Below are 18,285 nucleotides of genomic sequence, written 5' to 3'. Positions count from 1 at the left end.
GAAAGACCTTGGTAGAACAGTGGGCAGGCTCAAAGAACTGCTTATTGACAGAGCGTGTCTGTACTTCGTATCGATTTGGGTCTCATGTTATCAGACACCTGGGCATGGCAGAAACAGGCAGAGATTTTGTTTGGGGCGCTGAGGAGGAAATAAGTTGAGGAAGGATGTATTGAAACCCGCGGAGCTGTCTGGCTTGCCTCCAGTGCTCGTGTCGCCGGACGGGAAACGATACCTCCTAATCAATTTGAATCTGTTCACTTGTCATTAATTTCATGCAGGAACACGATGAAGATCGACAGCACAGGCCGACGAGTGTGCCTGCGCTCTTTACCAACAAGCACCTGATCGACAGGGCGACGGCTTGTCGTTTGCTCAATAGTAGACGTCGCGCAGCGCCCCGTCCCGAGATCTCACCCCAGAATGCTTGGCGCCCAGGCACCGGACAGCCCGGACCAAGACGGGACGTCACTTTCCAAGAAGCTTATATTACATGCGTGCGGCGTGTGAAGCATCCTGGTGGTTTTCTTGAGAAACTAATACCGGTTGTCAGTCAAAATTCGGTAGTCTGATGTGTAATTATTCCCTCTTTGAGAAATTTTTTTCACACGGCGGCGAAAGTCACACACGTAAAAACAGCATCACTGGCTGACAGGTTCTTAGAAATGATGAAAACGTTATGTCGGAGCCTCTATGGCTCGATCACCGTCTACCTGGCATTCCTAGAGGAGACCCTCCAACAGGGGCTTAATTCACCGGACCTTTATTCATAACAATTTGATTTCACAGCAGTTTGAGCAGTAAGAATCGCCCAGGTGGTCCTGGTCCACTGTGTAGATACTGTGGCCACCAGGCAGCCGAACCGAGCTCGTAGTAATCAAAGGGAAAAGACGGCAAGCTATGAAGCAAGTCAAGCATGAGGACTTTCGTGGATCCGAGTTTCTTTCTATGCTCAAACACCGAGCTGTGCCGCCATCTGAAATGCTCTCAGACTGACAAATTGAGGGCATTCTCTCGCCTGGATCGCTTGAGTCTTCCAGAGGATGGAACCCTCTCGTGCCCGCTTGTGATGTTTTGGCCCAGCTCATCTATGCGCTGGGCTCCGGCGCGTCAGTCTCGGCCATTTCCCTGAGGTGCTGGTGAACCACGGAAAAGAAGGGATGGGACCCAATCTCGATTCCTCAGTGTCAGATCAGAACCAGGTCTCGAAGACGTCACAGCCTGGGGTTGGGAGCACAGAAACCGGGATCGTGTGGAATTCTTCAAGATCTCTATTGCCCATGGCTTTCAAATCTCAGGCAGCTGCTGACGACGGTTGGATCACGGGTACCGACAAGACTTGCGTCCCCGCAAAGGAAATGAGTCTGATGGCTCATGGTCGCACAAGCAGCTGCCAACGAGCGATGAGTGCCTGCTCGGTATGACTGTTCTCCGCCACCGATGAAGTGTAAGCCCTGCGCGGGTGATCCCTCTGATGGTAGGGCAGGAGGTGGCCAAGTTACGACCGGCCAAGTCAGATACTAAGGAAGAGAAGCAAGTGTATGGCGCCGCTCTCCCCGAGGAACAGCTGGGTACGGTCTCAGTTCATCGCGGCGTCCAGAGTCTTGCGGGTTTTGGCTGCAAGGTTGACCAAGCCCTGCTAGCGCCCTGTCTTTCTGTGCGAGTTTGAAGAGAAAATGGAGCCCTGACAGACCATGGCAGGTATTCAGACTCGCCCAGGTGCGAAGTCAGGTTGGACCAAATTCTTTCCGGGAGACTGCCGCAATTTTTCCCTCCTCACGGAGCCGCAAAACATATCCCAAGTAGCCATGAACCACGGGGTTAGCGCAAGTGCAACGAATCCCCAAACGGGGAGGCCCATGTCCTCCCATTGCAGGAAGTATTTGGTAACAAGAAGCAACGCGGCAGCCACTTTGCCGACTTTTGGGGTCCTTGTTTGTGCCTTTCATGTTTTCGCCTTGTACAACGTCACATTTGGCAGGCCGGGGAAGTGAGACAAGGAGGAGGAATGGAAAAACGTGACACGAATCGGAGGTGGTGCTGGGGCATCGGGCTCTTGGGATTGCGAGGCCCCGGATGCCTAGGCTGACAGCTCTATGATGTGTACCAGCGACCTCAGACACACATGTTGACGAAGGTAACGGTCTGTCCGGCCTGGACCACGGGCCATGACTCTTGGAGGCTCCCACAGTGACTGGCAAGAGGGGCCAGAATGCCGATACCGAGGGGTGTTTGTTCGCAATCTGAAGCTGGTCGGGCTTGGAAGGTGTTGGTCATGCTGTCATGCCAGCTCGGCTCCAGGAGGAATGGGGTGGTGAGATTGAGTGTCTCGGTGCTCCCCAGGAGGTGGCGCTGTTAGCAAAGCTCAAACCCCCACGCTCGGAAAAAGATGCGGGCGTGGCAGGCTGGCAGGCAGGTTGGGCTGGCTGGTAGGGAGGGGGGATGCAACGGCGGGCGAAAAAGCTCAGCTCAGCTCACGTCCTCAGCTCAGTTCAGGCCCCCGGCTCCAGGCTGAGATGAGATTGGGGATGGACATGCCTGGATTAAGCTCGCGGGCGCAGCAGCCCTTCCCCGGATTTCAGAGAAAATCCCCCCCCAGAGACCCGGAGAGTTGCGCGGCAAAGACGTGCCCCAAATAGACTGCCTACCCCGACAGGAGTTGGGGAAGGCACTGTCTCTGTGGTCGTTGGCAACAGGATGACACGCTTGGGGGGGGCATCGAGTGGCACGGTGAAGCTCCAACATGGCCTTCTGCTCTGGCTCCGTGTTGATCCAACCAACCAACACAGGGCCGGGCCTCCTTGGGGCAGACCAAGCAAGGCTGGACCGGGAAGGGGTTGTGAGAGGACGATTGTGAGAGGAGGACAAAGAAAAAAGGCTCCCGGAAAAGACTGAAAGTTGGCAGAAGTTGGTCGCTCACCGACACAAGTCTGAGGTCGCACCGGGCCAATATAACCGGGTGAGATCCCAAGTGGCTGCCCCCTGAAGCTGCATCTCTGATTCGTGAGCACGGGAAAAGAAAAAAGATTGGGGAGAGGCAGAGTTGTCCGACGGGCACCCAAGTTAGTCAGTTAGTCAGTTAGTCAGTTAGTCAGTTAGTCAGTCAGTCAGGCAGTCAGGCAGTCAGGGTATTAGTTGACGGATTGGATCCGATTGTACACTAGGGTTGCGAAGGGGTGGATGGAAAGAAGGGGGGTTACAAGGACACAAGGGCAGAAGGGGTGGAAGCAAATGCGGGAGAAGCCTGAGATGCTGGTCTGGAAGGAGTGGAACATTGAGCACCTGCATGTTGCAACAGCAGAGTGACCGAAGCGCAGAGTCAGTCCCCACACAAAGCAAACCGCCCCTGCCGCCCCCCACAAGTCTCAGCTGCAGGCGGGCGGGACCCTGCAACCTCCACACTTTCCCTCGCGGGCCTGCAGCTTGCAGGGGAGCAAATTCCGGGGGTTACAGCTGCAGCGGCTACCCTGTTACCGTCCACGAGCAGTCTTGCAGTATGGCAGTCTGGCAGTCTGGCAGTCTGGCAGCTGTAGTAGTACGGGAAAACCCAGACCTGCGCCCAGACTCGCGCCCAGACCCGCCAATGCTCACGAACATCAGCTATCAAGCTGGAAAGGGTGTGATTTTACACACTACTCGTGTAGGTGGTAGCTGGCTAGCAGAGCCAGAGGGAACGCACACGCCAATAATAATAAACAGGGCGGTCGGGCGGTCGGTCGGAATGGCGGGCGGGCTGTTGTTGCCAGGACAGGGTAGGGGGGCAGGCTGCTCCCGGGCATCGTGGCTGCGTGGGCATTTCTGATCCAAGGTTCGTCCCAGATTGCAAGGCGCTGTCAATGCCGGGTGGAAGATCCGGGCGACTCCCCGGTTGGCATCTGGAGCGCCTGAATCCCAACACACGTTTTACGCGGCAGAGTTACAGGCAGGCCGTGACGTGTTCCCTACACCGAGTCGACGCATCGGAACAAAGGGAAAAAAAAGGAACAAAACGAATATACCTCAGATGGGGTGATTGCATGGCTGCTAAAATTGGGGGCAGACAAATAGATCAAGTATCAAGTCAGCTTGGGTGGGGGGGGGAGGAAGGGGGCCAAGATGCAGTGTGCAATATAGATAGAAACAGAAACAGAAAACATCAGGATAGGCAGGCAGGCAGGGCTGGCTGGTTGGCCAATGGAGCAAGGAGGCTCAGAGAGACCTGATCCGTGGGCCACTTGCTCCTTTTCCTCCCTCCCCCTTCGGCACCCAACCGGCTCCTTCCACTCCCTCGCCCAGCCTGCCAGTCAGTCCATATGCGGCCGCCTGTCGTAATTTTGGGGCCTGGTGGTATTATTGCCCGAGTGTATGCACAGTACCGTGCAGCCGTGCATGGCATTGATTGCGCAACGGACTTTCTTCCTTGCCAGCCAGCCAGCTTGCCCTGGGCCACACCGAAACAGTTCCCCAGGTCTCAGGCACCCTTGCCGTGACCCGAGGCCTGGAATTCTAGGGACGAGAAGGCGCAGATCAGAGAATCTCCGAGCAAGCCCGGGCGCGCGCAGGATTTCACTCACCTCGGCCTGGTATCACTCACGGGCAGAACGGCAGAACGGGCTCCCCTTGCCTCTCAACCAAGCCCCCGTAGCACGCATGTCGAGTGCTTCACCGGGCACCGAGGGATGCCAATCTCACCTTGTGTGGCCAGCTGCGTGTTTCCATCTCCCGACAACTCGCTGTCTGGCTGGCTGGCTGGCTGGCTATTTCTCCACCCAAAGCGGCGATGCATGCACCTTCCACTCGGTAGTTCTGTGCGATGTTAATGTGGAACCGTCTCATGCTTTGTGGATTCCAGGCGCTCTCGACAACATTCCATGCATTGAACTGGACCAACAAGCCAGCACCAACCGGATCGCCTACCTGACTGGTAGGCTGGTAGGCTTGTAGACTGCTGGCAGACCACAAAAAAAATACAAGACAGACGGTTGCCTGTGTGAGACCCCCCCACACTCCGACAACGCAGCCTGCCACTCGCCCCCTTGTCTCTCCCTCTCCCCAGCTGTTTCTGCTGTAGTGAAATCCTTGAATAGCACATCCTGTTCCTGTCCAACTGTCATGACAAGGAGAGGAAGAAGGGGGTGGGATGGTGGCCTAGGTTGAAGGCCCGGCGTGGTGGTACCACTCGGCCACCTCGGTGCGAGGCAAGGTACCAGAGGTACCGACTGGGGTATACTCCAACACCGTACCTTCCCCCACACAGCACCACACACACACCCCCATCGAGTTGTCAAGGCTGCGTAGCCGAAAGCAGTGACAACGTGCTTCCGTGAGGACGGAGTGCGCAATTCTACTTGGGTACCTCGCTAGACCCCTGTACCTTATTTTTTTTTTCTCGTTCACTTCCGGCGCTATTATACCCAGAGGTGCACCTACTACTGTCAGTCGGTGGCTGCCGCATTTATTTAATCCTCACCCCGTCCCTTCCCTCGCCCTCCTCCCACTTCCCCAGATTCTAGTTTCCTAACCCAAACCTTCCTGGTCCCGTCAAGAACAAAACAGACAACCTTTGGCCGTCCCAGACAAAGACAGTCAGTCAAACGGTCATATCCATCCCACCAGCCATCTAGACACCTTCAGTCACCACCCACACACCGACGCCAAACACATTCATCATATCGTATCAGTCACTTACTCACTCACTACCAAAGTGTAAGCCCGCTCCCCATTACTTGCGATGCATAAAAACGGGCCGTAGCTAATCTGTTGCCTCACAGGAAACAAAAAAAACATACTCGCTCGCCTCCAACATCTGAGCCAGAGTCTATTCCCGGGAAATCAGAACCCACAACCAAGATGCCTAGCCACATCGCCTCGCCGCTTGCCGTCTCGCCCTCGCGCGAGAGGCTCCAGCTCATCACCTCCCAAGACTTTGCCAGCCTGACCAAGACACTGTCTTCCAAGGACCTCCAGTCGTCGCCTACCCCAAGCTACGACTACTCGCCGCGCGAGTGGGACGTCCCCGCCCCTCCGCCGCCGAGCCCCGTCAGCTTCCGCCATGAGAAGCCCAGCTCCCGTCGCTGATTGCCAGAGGCCTTGTCTCTTGCCCTGTACTACATCCAGCAAAAGTGGTTCACTCATACCCTCGGCCACCCCTTTTCCTGTGCAAAGTCTTTTTACTTCATTTCGACGGGAGTTCTCGAGGTTCACATTTTCTCCTTCTCTTTCTCTTTCACACGGCAACAAAAAGGAGGAGCAGCAATGGGCCAGCAGCATTCGTGTCAAGGGTTTACTTCATTTGGTCTTTCTTCATTTTCTCCTCCCGAGGGGGTGAGGGTTTCGGCGTAATACGGCATGGACGGAAAAGAAGGGATTGACAATTTCGACGGACTGTATTTTTATTATGACGAGACAACAAGGGAGCCAGCCAGTCAATCATTCGTGGATTTATTGAAGAAGGGTTGACGATCAGGGTTACGGCTACGGTTCAGAGAGAAAGGGGGACGAGGGCTGTGCCACGGTTCATGTTCCTGACCACGGACCAACAGCCCTTGCACGATCGCGGCACTGGCGGAGACTCTTGGAAGAGGCCTGTCCATAGACTATAGACAGCAGACAAAGCCGCACGAGGCGTTGCGAGCTTACGACAGGACAGTTGGGGTCCCGTCGATACGAAAATGGATAAAATGTCCAGAACAATTACACCGGGTCCCCTGGTCCGCTGTGGAGCACCCGTGGGCCCGGAGTGGCCTGCTCCCCCCCACGAAAAGTGATCCATGATCCACCGAAGTTCTCTGCTGGCAGAGACGAAGTGTTTGCCTTGTGCCCTCGCGTCTCTCTCTCCTCTTGGCTGCGGAGGCCGGTAACACGGATGCTGCGGTAAGTGGGCAGCCAGCAGCCAGCAGCCGAGTGGAGGGGAGATACCCGGATGCTGGCAGGCTGTGGTGCCTTACGTGGGCAGCGGTGCCCAGGTGGTGAGTGACTCTGGGGTCTGTTATAAGGCGACGCCTGAAACCGCAGGAAGGGCCGACCACACATGCTTGCTTGTTCATGGCAGGGCCTCCGGCCGAGAGCAACCAACCGGGCGGCGCGACCGCCCGAGGTGCGGAATTATTAGGGACGGGGGCTGACTCCCTGGGGCGGGCTACTCGTTTGCGACCATGCGTTGCTCCCCCATGCTTCCCCATGCCCAGGTGCTTCCCTCACTCGTCTTTGCCTCTCTTCCGAGGTCCAGGGACATACCGAGCATCCGCCGTTGGACCGAAGGAGTCGTGCGAGCAGCGATGATGTGTCGTGTGCTACGACGTGGAGTCCCCATAGGTACGGTAGTTCAAGTTATGCATGTGTGTCGGCGCGGAAGGGATGTGTGTGGGTACATGTGAAATAACCGGGGAAATGTCATTCAAGTACGACTTTCCATTCCGAGTAGGGCATTCAAGGCGATGGGCCCTGCATACAATAGGACCCTTCTTGGCAGACCCTCCAGAGAATATCACACCTGGAAACAACACCACTCCGTCTTCAACAAGAGATAAAAAATACATTCTGGTGTGTTGTCTTATGAAAGGTCATCCTCTAGGAGGTTGTCCCATGGGAGGTTGCTCATTGGGAAATTCGGTTTTTGGGGGGGGGGAGGGCTTGGGTGGCGGAAGATACTTGTGAGCGTGCAGGGGACACCCGACCAATCTTGACTTGAGCCACAGAGATGTGTGTGGTGCTCATGGCTTTTAGAGATCCCGATTGAGCATGCATGGATTATGACACGGGTTTTTGTTGCAATGACTTATAAGCTGTCGTTGCCTGTGATCGCTGGCGGGCCGAGGCGGGTGAGCGGTGTCCATCCATTGATATCCCAGCCGTAAATGAAAACTTTAGCGTCGGCGGTCGCGCCAAAGTGGTCTGAGCCTGAGTTGAAATTCAATTTAGCCAAACGCGGTGGTGGCGCGTCTGAGGTGGGCTCCAGGACGCGTCGCGGCCCACCTGCGGGCAGGTACCCGCTCAAAATACCTACCCTAGCTCCAGATGCAACTGCCATTGCTCATGTTTGTTGACTTTCCACCTTCACCCAGGTGCCTTCCAATTGTTCGCAACTTCCCATTGAGAGAGATACATTACTGCATTTGTCTGACCCCACTGATATCACGACTGTCATCCGCACCTGCCTTCTCCATACTCCTGTGCGCGCAAATTGCCAACACCCCACAGTCACAATGCCAGGAGCGACTTCCGGAAGACCTCGAGGTCGACCTCGCAAGGTGGCTGCCCCCGCGCCGGCGGACTCAGCTACCATCGGCACCTTCACCCGCGTGTCGAAGCTTACAGCGCCCATTGGGAAAGAGCTCGGCGGCAAGACGGTCAGCAAGACTGTTGAGATCAGTCAGAGCACGCCAGCCACCCCCTCTACGCGCAAGAGGAAGGCAGCCCGTTCTCCCGAGCCAGAGGAAGCCACGACACCAGTGGCTCAGCGCCAGATCCTGAACACGACCAGCAAATCTGCCAAGAAGGCTCGTCACCAAGAACCAGAGCAGGTCCCATCGACTCCGCGCCGCAACAAGAAGCGGGCCTTGTCGCCCGAGATCGAGTCCCCTCGCACTAAGGAGGCAGGCAACCTCTTCAAACGTCTGCGCATCCAGGCCTCTCCATCCAGGAGCGTCTTTCGCCTGTCCTCGCCCCTGATCACCCAGGCTTGCACGCCCGCGACGTCTGTCATCCCAGACACAGAAGACGAGAACAGCGACCATGCGACCGCCGCTACCACGCCCGAGCCCGAGCCCGAGCAGGCTCTGCCCCAGGAGCTCTTTGACATTGTCTCGCTCTACACGGCGTTCCTCAAGACTATTGTGGTGCACTACGCGCACAATGGCACCAATACGCCTGTCGACCTCCGCCAGATCAGCCAGCCTGTCAGCCTGGCATGGGGCAAGAGACGCATTTCTCTGGCTGATATCCGTCGGTGCGTTGGCGTAATGGATGTCGATTCCAGCACTATCAAGTCGCCGTTCTACCTCGCCGACTACGGAAATAAGAAGATTTGTGTCGAGCTGCGGGACGCGCACCGCGGGCAGCCGTTGGACGAAGGCAGTCTGGTGCACGCGTTTGAGCACAACCTACGGATGATGTGGACGAAACTCGGGAACTCGGCGAACCCTGACATGAACGCATTTGTCCTGGGCTTACCAAAGGCCCCCGTCACAAGCTGCGAGGCCCTGACAAAAGCCTCGTCCTTGCTGGCCAAGGGGCAACGCAACATGCAGGAGCTGAAGGCCGGCATCGCGGCTAGGAAGGAAGAGAAGGCGGCCAGCAAGATGCCTATTGTCCTGCAGTCTGCAGAGGGAGAGGGCACATCCGGCACCCCACAGCTGTCCCTAATCGACCGCCTCCGCCTCAAGGAAGCCCACCTTGCCAAGCTTGCGGCCACTGGACCCAGCGCTGCCGAGCTTGAGCGCCGTGCCGCGCTGCAGCGCGCCGACGACGTTGCGGCCGTGGTTGCCATGCTGGCCAAGGCGTCAGGAGGCATGGGCATGGGCGGGCGCGTATCCTTCAGGATGGTGACGCTACTACAAAAGTTGAAGGACTCGCTGAGGCTGCCAATCTCGAAGGAGGAGGGCGCGGCTTGTATCCGGCTTCTTGCGGGCGAGGTCGCACCCGAGTGGCTAAAGATTGTTGTCATAGCCGGCAAGGAGAATGTTGTTGTCCAGATGGGACGGGCGCCGAGCTCTGGAGAGGTGGTGGAGAGAGTCAAGAAGCTGTCTAACTGAGAGGTGTGCGATGTGTGGTTTACATGCGTTGCTGGGGCGCTCTTTTCTCGTCCGAAAAATGGACTGTATCTGCTGGGCTTTTCTTTTTTGGCTTGCCTACTCTAGGCATTGAGGGGAGTTTCATTTCAAGGAAGCATCAGGAGTTGGGTATGTCAGTTGATCGGAATCAGCATTGTTATTCAAAGCCTGGAATCATTGCGGGGAGTCCACCGCTGGATATAGGACATGGTCGCTCGTTGGACATTGGCATGGTTGCATGTACAAACTTCTCCAAATGGCAGTAGGGAGCCACAAGAGATACTCGAGAACGAGTAATTGATGTCGATCAAATTCTATTCCCAGACTCTATAGACGACTCTAAATGTGTCACTGTTGGATAGGAAATTGGGTGCAAGGAACGGGCGACCTGGTCCTCGATCGGTGGCCCGACGCCCCTCCGGCCGGCCCCAAATCAGAGGCAACCGACCAGCTCCCCGAACTTTTTGTCATCAACATGAAGACGTGGCAGTCCCTGGCCAAGCGGCCTGACAACCCAGAAAACGGCCTTTAATGGTGGCACTCCTCCAGTATCTCAATGTTTTCCCACTTTGTTAATCAACGCTGTCCTTTGTTTTCGGTGAGGCTTTTTTTTCTCTGCCTCCCCACATGGATTAGGCAAACCCGTAAGCAAACCCCCTTCGACTGCCACATTTATTTCTTAGCGGCATCCTTCTTGGGGAACTTGGGCTGCCCGATGTCGCTGCCCCTCAGCTTGACGTTGAGGACCCTCTCGAGGTTACCCAGGACCTTCTGGTCGGGGGTGGCGGTGCCCCGCTCGAAGTCGGCGATGACGGTGGGGGTCGTGTTGCACTTGGTGGCGAGCTCCTTCTGCGTCAAGGTGGGCGTCTGGGCGTTGCGCGCCGCCTTGATGGCCTCGGCGACCTTGGGGCCCACCGTCTTGGGCTTGACGATGTCGTCGCTGCGGTCGACCTTGGTCAGGCGCTGGCCCTCGCCGCCTGACTTGGCCTGCAAGCGTGTGCGTGTTAGAGAGGAAGAACTTGCCCGTCGTGATCTGGGGGGATGTGACCCGGAGACAAGATAGATGGATGTGCAGGGCCGGCAGGAAGAGGGGGGGAAGGGGAAGACAAGGGAGGACTTACTGCGTTGCCGATGGCGTACTTCTTCTCGCTGCCGATGACGGCTCCGCTGCGCATGGCGGCGTTGAGGGCACTTTTGCCCTTGACGACGGTCTCGCGCTCGCCGACGCCGCCACGGACGGAACGGCCGATCTTGGTGACTTGGTCCCAGTCAGACATCTTGACGGTTGTTGTTGTTGTTGATGTGGCTGTTGCGGTTGCCGACGTATTGATGCGTTCGCTGTCGCGTGTAGTCTCTCGCCGCTGCCTGGTAGGGGATTGGCGGGGTTATGATATCAGACAGGCGGTTGGGCTGTCGTCAGGCACAAAGTGAATTTGTCAAGAGGGTTAGGAGTGGGATTCGTGGGGTAATGTTTGTGTCGGTGAAGTGGAGAGGTAAAGGAGTGTTGATGACGTTGTGATGTTACCAGAGGGTTGGGTGGGTGGTTGTTTTGCGGTAAGTGAAGTGATTGAGGTTAAATATTTGGCAATGGAACACCATGGATGACAGAAGATGCAGTCATTACCGGCGAAGCAGTCAGCCCGGCGACTGATAAATGGGCCCTTTGTAGCGTTGGCCTCTCAGCCCTCTCGACTAGCACCAACTGCGGAGGCAGGGGGAGTTACGGCGTACTAACGAACAACCGCTCTGTAGCCTCATGCAAGTGTTAGTGTAGTAGCAGTAGCTGAGCGATGTGTGGGCCCCAACCTCCCGACAGCCCGACCTCCCGGCTGCGGCTGTGTGCATTTGGCCAGGCAGGCAGGCAGGCACCTTCACATTATTTTGCCCAACTATCCTCATCTATGCTCTCTATCACATGATATTACCCTGATACTACCAACCCGACAAAAAGTTGTATCATGTCATACTAGAGCCCCTGTTCTAGGGTTTGTCCTATGCTTGCTTAGGAGGTTGCTGTCCCTTCAAATGTTATTTTGGAGGTTGTCCCGCAGGCGGTGGGAAGGCAGTAGGCTGCGTGGCTTGTTGGTAGCGGACACCCGAGCCAAGCTCGCACGGTTGGAATGGGACATAATTTCCCCATCACAGCTTAGCATGGGCATTGGTCTGGCCTACGAGGTCATAGATCACAAGCCACTGGATGGCGTACACAGTAGTCTCCCTAACAAAGGCGTTGACGGTGAAGGCCACCAGCAAGACCAGACCAGAATACGTCCCTGCCAACCGTGGGACTCGTAGGTGGTGGCCTTTGTGTGGCAAGAAATCCCGGTAAGACATCGGCCGAGTCTCAGCAGTTCGGACCTGCCGCTGTCTCAGAAAAACGAAGCAGAGCCCCCCCCTGGTTAAATGACCCCTGTCCCTCAGTTAAACCTCTCTTTTAAAAATAGTCTTTTTTTATATAACTTTCTTAATACTTAACTTAAAAATATATAAAAAATATATTTATAATCCTTATTAAAATCTTTATATAATAATATTTTTAGAATATTTATTATTAAGCTTTTATTATAGAAAGTATAAAGGCTAATTATTTATAAAAGGTTTATATATTTCCTTATCTTATTAACCTAAATAGTCTTTATACTTCTTATAATAAAAACTTAATAATAAATATTCTAAAAATATTACTATATAGAGATTTTAATAAGGATTATAAATATATTTTTTATATATTTTTAAGTTAAGTATTAAGAAAGTTATATAAAAAAAGATTATTTTTAAAAGAGAGGTTTAACTGAGGGACAGGGGTCATTTAACCAGGGGGGGGCTCTGCTTTGTTTTTCTGAGACAGCGGTTTGTTGACCAAAGTCAACGTGTAATTCGTCACTCACTCACAAGCCTGCCACCCACCTTCACCACCACTCGGGCATCCCGCGGCCAAGCTTTCCAGCCTGCATCTCACTTTCTGCATACTGTTGGTTCTGCGATTGAGTTCGATGCATTGGTAATCCCATCGGTGCTTTCCCGTCTCGTGACCTGCCTCTCGTCTGGACCTGGACATGAGTCGCGGTCTACCGCAGTGGCTCTCATGTGCCGCTGCCACCGCTCTCGTCCATGCCCTCGGGTGGGACTCACAACGTACCAAACAGGTCTTGTTCACCCTCTTCGTCGCGTTCGAATGGTTGCCAGATAACTCGCAGGCCTGGCTGCTCGGTCTGGCCCGAACTGCCATCCGTTATGCCTTGAGCACGCTTGTCATCTTTCATCTGGCCCGGCGCCTGCTTGCCACGAGCACTCCTGCGAAATGGAATGGCCATGGAAGAGTTCTGCTCTTCCCCGGTAAAACTACCCACTCAAGGCTCTTCCCAAAGCATCATTCCTTCGTCTACTCTTACCTGGTCGTTGGCATTCCCGTTGGCTGGGAAGGAGTCTCGGGAGGGATGGTCTCCGTGTCTTCTTCAGATCAGTCGTGGTTTTCGAGACTACAGAGGGGCTGGTTCCATGTTGATCCCGCTGATTATCTTCACCGTGGAGACAGGCAATTGGGTTTGCGAGGCAAGTTGGATGCCTACCTCAGGACACAAGTAGGTGCTCCCTACGATGAACCAGGCAACCTGCCCGACTTATGATTGACGTGGTCCTCCAGGGGGCCGACCCATCGGCCTATCCCCATGCGTACCTCGTAACAGCTGCCAGGTTCCTGGGATATCACTTCAATCCAGCCTCCTTCTGGTATCTGTACTCTGAGGACTTGTCACTTGCGGCGTTGGTCATAGAAGTCAACAACACCTTCGATGAGCGGCGCATGTACTTTCTGACGCCGACAGAAGCAGACACAGGCAACCAAGTTGAAGGCTCGCCGGAGTCTGCTCGTGCAGATTCCCGGAACCCGAGCATACCTGCGGTGTTCAAGCAGGAGTGGCCGAAGGACTTCCACGTGTCCCCTTTCAACTCGAGAAAAGGCTCTTACAGCCTTCAGGCATTTGACCCCCTCAGGTCCGTGGCGGAAGGCCGAGAGTTGCTTGATAACACCATAACTTTGAAGTCGTCCAAGAGCCACGGAAAGATCGTTGCACGACTTGTCTCAAATGGCCAGCCAATTGATCCTTCGACTATGACCATCACACAAAAATGGCGCTTCCTACTGTCTTGGTGGTGGGTGGGATTTGTCACCTTCCCCAGGATTGTGAGGGAAGCCGGCCGTCTCTGGTTCCAGAGGAAGCTCCACGTATGGTATAGGCCTGAGCCCTTGAGAGAGAGCATGGGACGCAACGCGGACTTTGCCGAACAGAAGCTGGAGCTCATGTTTCGGAAATACCTACGGAGCCTCGTCGAGCAGTGTCAAGCTCCTGTCGCCCTCAAATATGTCCCAGGTGGGCTGGGCGAGTCTGGCAGGGAGCTGATGCTCTCCCCTGCCGCCAAAGACAAAACGGACGCAGATATTGACGAGGTGGAATTCAAAGTCCTGACGCCTGTATTCTACACTAGATTCGTGTTTTACGCACACGACCTGGAGGCCCTCTTCTCCGAACTGCGCGAGAGCTGCACAATCTGGGTGTCACGCCCGGAAATCCTGCCGAAAATATTGTTTAAGAAGCCTGCTCCGGTGCTGGAGGCGAGGGGCCCTATAGACTACGCCCTTTTCGAGGCCATTCGGTACTTGAGGCAACGACCGGAAACGATTGTCCGGCCATTGACATCAAGCCAAAACCTGCGAGAATCCCCGCCTACTACTGCGGTGGACATACGCGACTTTCGGATCTCGTCTATGGACGCCTTTATTCTTCAGCAAGAGGACACGGACATGCGAAAACGGTACAGAAATCTAGTACTCAAGATTTTCGTGGCTCACCGGTTGACCTTCGGGAGCATGTTGCTTATCGACGCGGCTCTGATTGTGCTGAGGACGTGGCTGGCCTGGACTGCGACCTTCGCACTGGAGGACAAGACACGCATGTTTGGGTTCGCCGCGGCGCTGTGGATATGTGGGTATGAATAGGCGAGGTGACGCAGGCGCAGAGACACCTGTTATTTATCGAACCCGGGATGCCCGGGACTGGCGGAGCGCACCCAAGACTCCCGACTATCTCCTTACGCCTTGCCAGTCTCCTAGATGCTGGGTGCATGTCGTGTTGCACGACTGGGATCGCCAAAAGCTGCCCGTGCGATCTACATTGCAGTTCCTAGCAGCGCGCAGTGTCTCAAATCAGCGACTACATATGAGCTTGCACCTGCTTTGTCAGACAGACTACACGTCGTGAAGCCACCGGTCAGGGCAGCCTCACTAGGGGATGACGTTAAAACAGATTCGACGAGATGGTTGTCTGCAGGTGTTGTGGCAACTCAGATGCCCAAACAGGAAAGACTGCACAGCCCTCATTCGCTGGGCGTTGAGTTTGTGAGCAAAAGGAATAAAAGCTTGATTCGGAAAGTTTCCCCACCTAATCAGTTCTGACAGCCGATACTATCAAATATCCCAATTCCAAATATCCATTGCAGACAGTGGGTCAGCCCGCATCCTACCTATCTTAGCTTCGCAGCCAGGGTGCGTATCGGACCAGGCTTTCGCAGTCGCATTCCTCCAGGATTTGTTTACAGGTCGAATTACCTGACAAATAGAGCCGGGCCAGCAGCACCTTCCCGGCAGTCCAGTCGACATCTCAGTTCAGGCGCTCAAAGATAGGGCGAAACAACATTGGGCCCTGCCATGGCTCCACGGCCCGCCCTTGTGATCTAGGTGTGATCCGCAGTGCATCCAATCTGTTAAGACCAGGATCCAACCTGCAAAACCAAGTGCTGCAGAACAAAGCTGCTGCGAGACGATGGGCTTGGCGGGCAGAAGCTAATGCGGCGCTGGGCGCCCGCCCCTCCTCCCCCCTCCTCCGACCCAGGGCATATCAGACGGGGTTGCAGACAGAGTTCCTCGTCATACTGGGTGCCATCAGCCCAAAATGTTTCTGCGGGATGGCAGCACAGGGTGGTGGCTAATCTCCTCCCACTCGATGCGCATGCAAGGCCCAAGCTGGGCCGGTCCTGGCGGGGTGGGGGGTTCACAAGAATTATCAAATTGTCGCCGCTTCGGTGAACCACGGTGCATGTATCAAGGCCCTTTAGCGAAAGGCATGCTCAGCTTCCCTCCCTGTCTGCCTGCCAGCCTGCCAGCCTGCCTAACTGGGCAGAGGATGGGAAATGCAAATCAGAAACGCGCCGGCCCACATTACTGCGAAGTGCTTTCATCATAGCGTCGGCCAACAGGTATAGCGTATCCTCAGGCCCGGGTGACAGCGGCAAGGTTCTTGCGTCAAACTACTACTGACAAAACCCCTCCGATTCGGGTCGCCTGCCACAGCTCTCTCTACGAACCCGAGGGTGAGAAGGGCATATATAGCGAGGAAGCTTCCCACGTCCTTGAGGTTAGAATATGTTCATTGTCTTTCACCATAATTGAGTTCTCCGCAAGCCCCCTGCTATCAATCTACCTCATACCCAGCTTCTGTACACTTCTACCAGTAATCTTTTGCCAGACAGCACATCTTATCAACATGGTTCTCAAGGGTCACTGTCTCTGCAAGGCCGTCACCTACACGGTCGACATTGACCAGCCCCTGATCACTGGTTACGACCACTGCGACGACTGCCAAAGACAATCTGGCTCGACTTATTGTAAGTGTGCACCTTCACGTCCGATCATACAGTACTTCTGCGACACCCTGGAGGCCCTTGACCTGGCGAGATCCGGCAACGGGAGCTTGTGAGTCTTGGTCGTCGTCATCGCGGGGCGGGAATCGGGGTGGCCCCCACCCCCGCAAGTCTCAACGCTGCGGATGGCGGCAAAGCTCTCACGCGACCCCTGCGCTTAGGCGGAAGCCCCGCCCTAGGGTCATGGACCCACCGTGCGGGCCCCTCAACAGTCGAGGGGCCAGCGACATGGGGAAGGACCGCAGTGTGGGAATGAGCACTGCTGGTGCTTGATCGCCGGGCATGGCTTGAGCAGAACATGGCGAGATCAGTTCTGATGCTAACGGGCAATTTCTCTCTCGTAGCCCTAGTCGCCGTTGTCCCCAAGGACAAGCTCACGATCAACGGGCCGACCAAGTCATGGGCCGGTAAGGGTTCGTCTGGCAAGGACGTGCACCGCATCTTCTGCTCCGAGTGCGGCTCTCCAATCGCCCACGACCCCGATGCGGCGCCCGAAATCATCGCCCTCAAGGCGGGCACCCTCGACACTGAGATCAAGAAGACGCTGAAGCCGGACACGGAGATCTGGACCAAGTCCAAGCTGCCGTTCATGACGGAGTCGCTGGCCAAGCCTTTCGAGGGCATGCCCGAGTAAATGTTTGGCTCATCTTTGTTAAGGGTGTATACTTACATACATGACATGAGGTTCGCGGGAGTAATTTTGGTGGTGCAAAGGCAGAGATACCAATCTACAGCTCGAAGGTAGCGTTGTCCGTTGGATTGAATAAAGAATATTGAGATTAAAACAGCCCATGCGGGCAGGATGCGGGCAGGAATATTAATCGCAAGGTGAGCATACAGAACGAGTGAAGATGTTGGAAGGAGACGATAGTTCTCCAGACCCTTTCCCAGAGCGGTTCCATTAAAAAGCGGGTCGGCCTTCCAGAACGAGGAGGTCCTGTGTACTGTGTAGTCTAAGTCGCGGCACACCGCCTTCCCTCTGCGGCTTGTAAAGTGATTTTTTCTTCTATCTCGCGTGACGAGACGCGCCGAACTGGACCCTTAAAACAATCCCTCATACACCCTTTCCTCGTCCCCTCATCACCTCAGCCTCTTGTTCACTATTCGCAATCTACACTCTCTTCACATCACAGCTCGACGACCAAAACCCAAGGCCACTCAGTCATCAGTCAATTCGAGCCCGTTAGGCAACCCGATCTCACCATGCCTGTCTCCAAGAAGATGAAGGTTCATACACCTTCCTGAAACCAGCCTCGCTGCTGCTTGTGCTCTCCCCCGGCGCCCCAAGGCTGACCTTTGCAGATCCAACGCGAGCACAAGAAGGCCGAACTCGCCGGTACTCGTGCCCCGGTCAAGGCCAATGGTCTCCCCGTCAAGCCGAAGAAGGAGACTGTCATTGTGCGTTGAGAGCGGGCTCTTGGCCCCCTCCCACCCTCTCACTCGCGCCGCATCGACCGACAGCTAATGTTTCGTGGCAGTGCACCAATTGCCGCAAGGAGATGGTCAAGGACAACCCCAGGCAACTTGAGGACCACGCCGGAACACACAAGGCGACGACGAGGGAGATCTGCTTCCCGACTGTGGTTTTCTCATAGGAAGGCTGTCTGGCCGTCCTTTTTCTTTTTCTTTCAAGTCCTTATCGCGAGCGGAGCCCTCGAGAGCATTACCTAGATATCCTGCCTTCGTCTCTAATCAGAATCATTTGCCTCTGCCAAACCGCCTTTCACCATGCTAGGCTACCGTATCCTTGGACAGTGCCAGGACACTGTGAGGCCATCCCGCTTTTGCCTGGCGTTTTGAGTGAGAGACGGCCCACCCCTTGCCTGGCAACATGACACCCCGA

General features: G+C 55.3%; 5 protein-coding genes across 5 annotated transcripts; 4 read left to right on the top strand and 1 right to left on the bottom strand.

Annotated features, from left to right (window-relative positions):
- Positions 1-5,826: 5,826 nt before the first annotated feature.
- KVR01_001529 (uncharacterized protein) lies at positions 5,827-6,054 on the top strand (the record flags this gene model as incomplete). The annotated part of the gene is made up of 1 exon (XM_044786058.1): positions 5,827-6,054. One exon carries the CDS (start codon positions 5,827-5,829, stop codon positions 6,052-6,054), a length of 228 nt encoding a protein of 75 aa, XP_044649484.1.
- Positions 6,055-8,180: 2,126 nt separating this feature from the next.
- Positions 8,181-9,728, top strand: KVR01_001935 (uncharacterized protein; the record flags this gene model as incomplete). Its single annotated transcript, XM_044790477.1, has 2 exons — positions 8,181-8,220; positions 8,293-9,728. The coding sequence occupies 2 exons, from the start codon at positions 8,181-8,183 to the stop codon at positions 9,726-9,728; spliced, it is 1,476 nt and encodes a 491-aa protein (XP_044649890.1).
- A 690-nt stretch (positions 9,729-10,418) lies between these two features.
- KVR01_001208 (multiprotein-bridging factor 1) lies at positions 10,419-11,023 on the bottom strand (the record flags this gene model as incomplete). The annotated part of the gene is made up of 2 exons (XM_044790452.1): positions 10,419-10,733; positions 10,868-11,023. 2 exons carry the CDS (start codon positions 11,021-11,023, stop codon positions 10,419-10,421), a joined length of 471 nt encoding a protein of 156 aa, XP_044649163.1.
- Positions 11,024-12,648: 1,625 nt separating this feature from the next.
- KVR01_001618 (uncharacterized protein) lies at positions 12,649-15,192 on the top strand. The gene is made up of 2 exons (XM_044783554.1): positions 12,649-13,327; positions 13,390-15,192. The coding sequence occupies exons 1-2, from the start codon at positions 12,803-12,805 to the stop codon at positions 14,740-14,742; spliced, it is 1,878 nt and encodes a 625-aa protein (XP_044649573.1). The 5' UTR covers positions 12,649-12,802; the 3' UTR covers positions 14,743-15,192.
- Positions 15,193-15,224: 32 nt separating this feature from the next.
- Positions 15,225-18,037, top strand: KVR01_001677 (uncharacterized protein; the record flags this gene model as incomplete). The annotated part of the gene is made up of 6 exons (XM_044781628.1): positions 15,225-16,156; positions 16,268-16,406; positions 16,787-17,062; positions 17,401-17,513; positions 17,745-17,840; positions 17,921-18,037. The coding sequence occupies exons 2-6, from the start codon at positions 16,286-16,288 to the stop codon at positions 18,035-18,037; spliced, it is 723 nt and encodes a 240-aa protein (XP_044649632.1). The 5' UTR covers positions 15,225-16,156; positions 16,268-16,285.
- Between the last annotated feature and the right edge of the window lie 248 nt (positions 18,038-18,285).

Source organism: Diaporthe batatas (assembly GCF_019321695.1).
Source record: "Diaporthe batatas strain CRI 302-4 chromosome Unknown Contig00002, whole genome shotgun sequence".
Lineage (NCBI taxonomy): Eukaryota > Fungi > Ascomycota > Sordariomycetes > Diaporthales > Diaporthaceae > Diaporthe > Diaporthe batatas.
The sequence above is the reverse complement of the archived record's forward strand: the minus strand, read 5'-3'. Positions and strand labels throughout refer to the sequence as shown.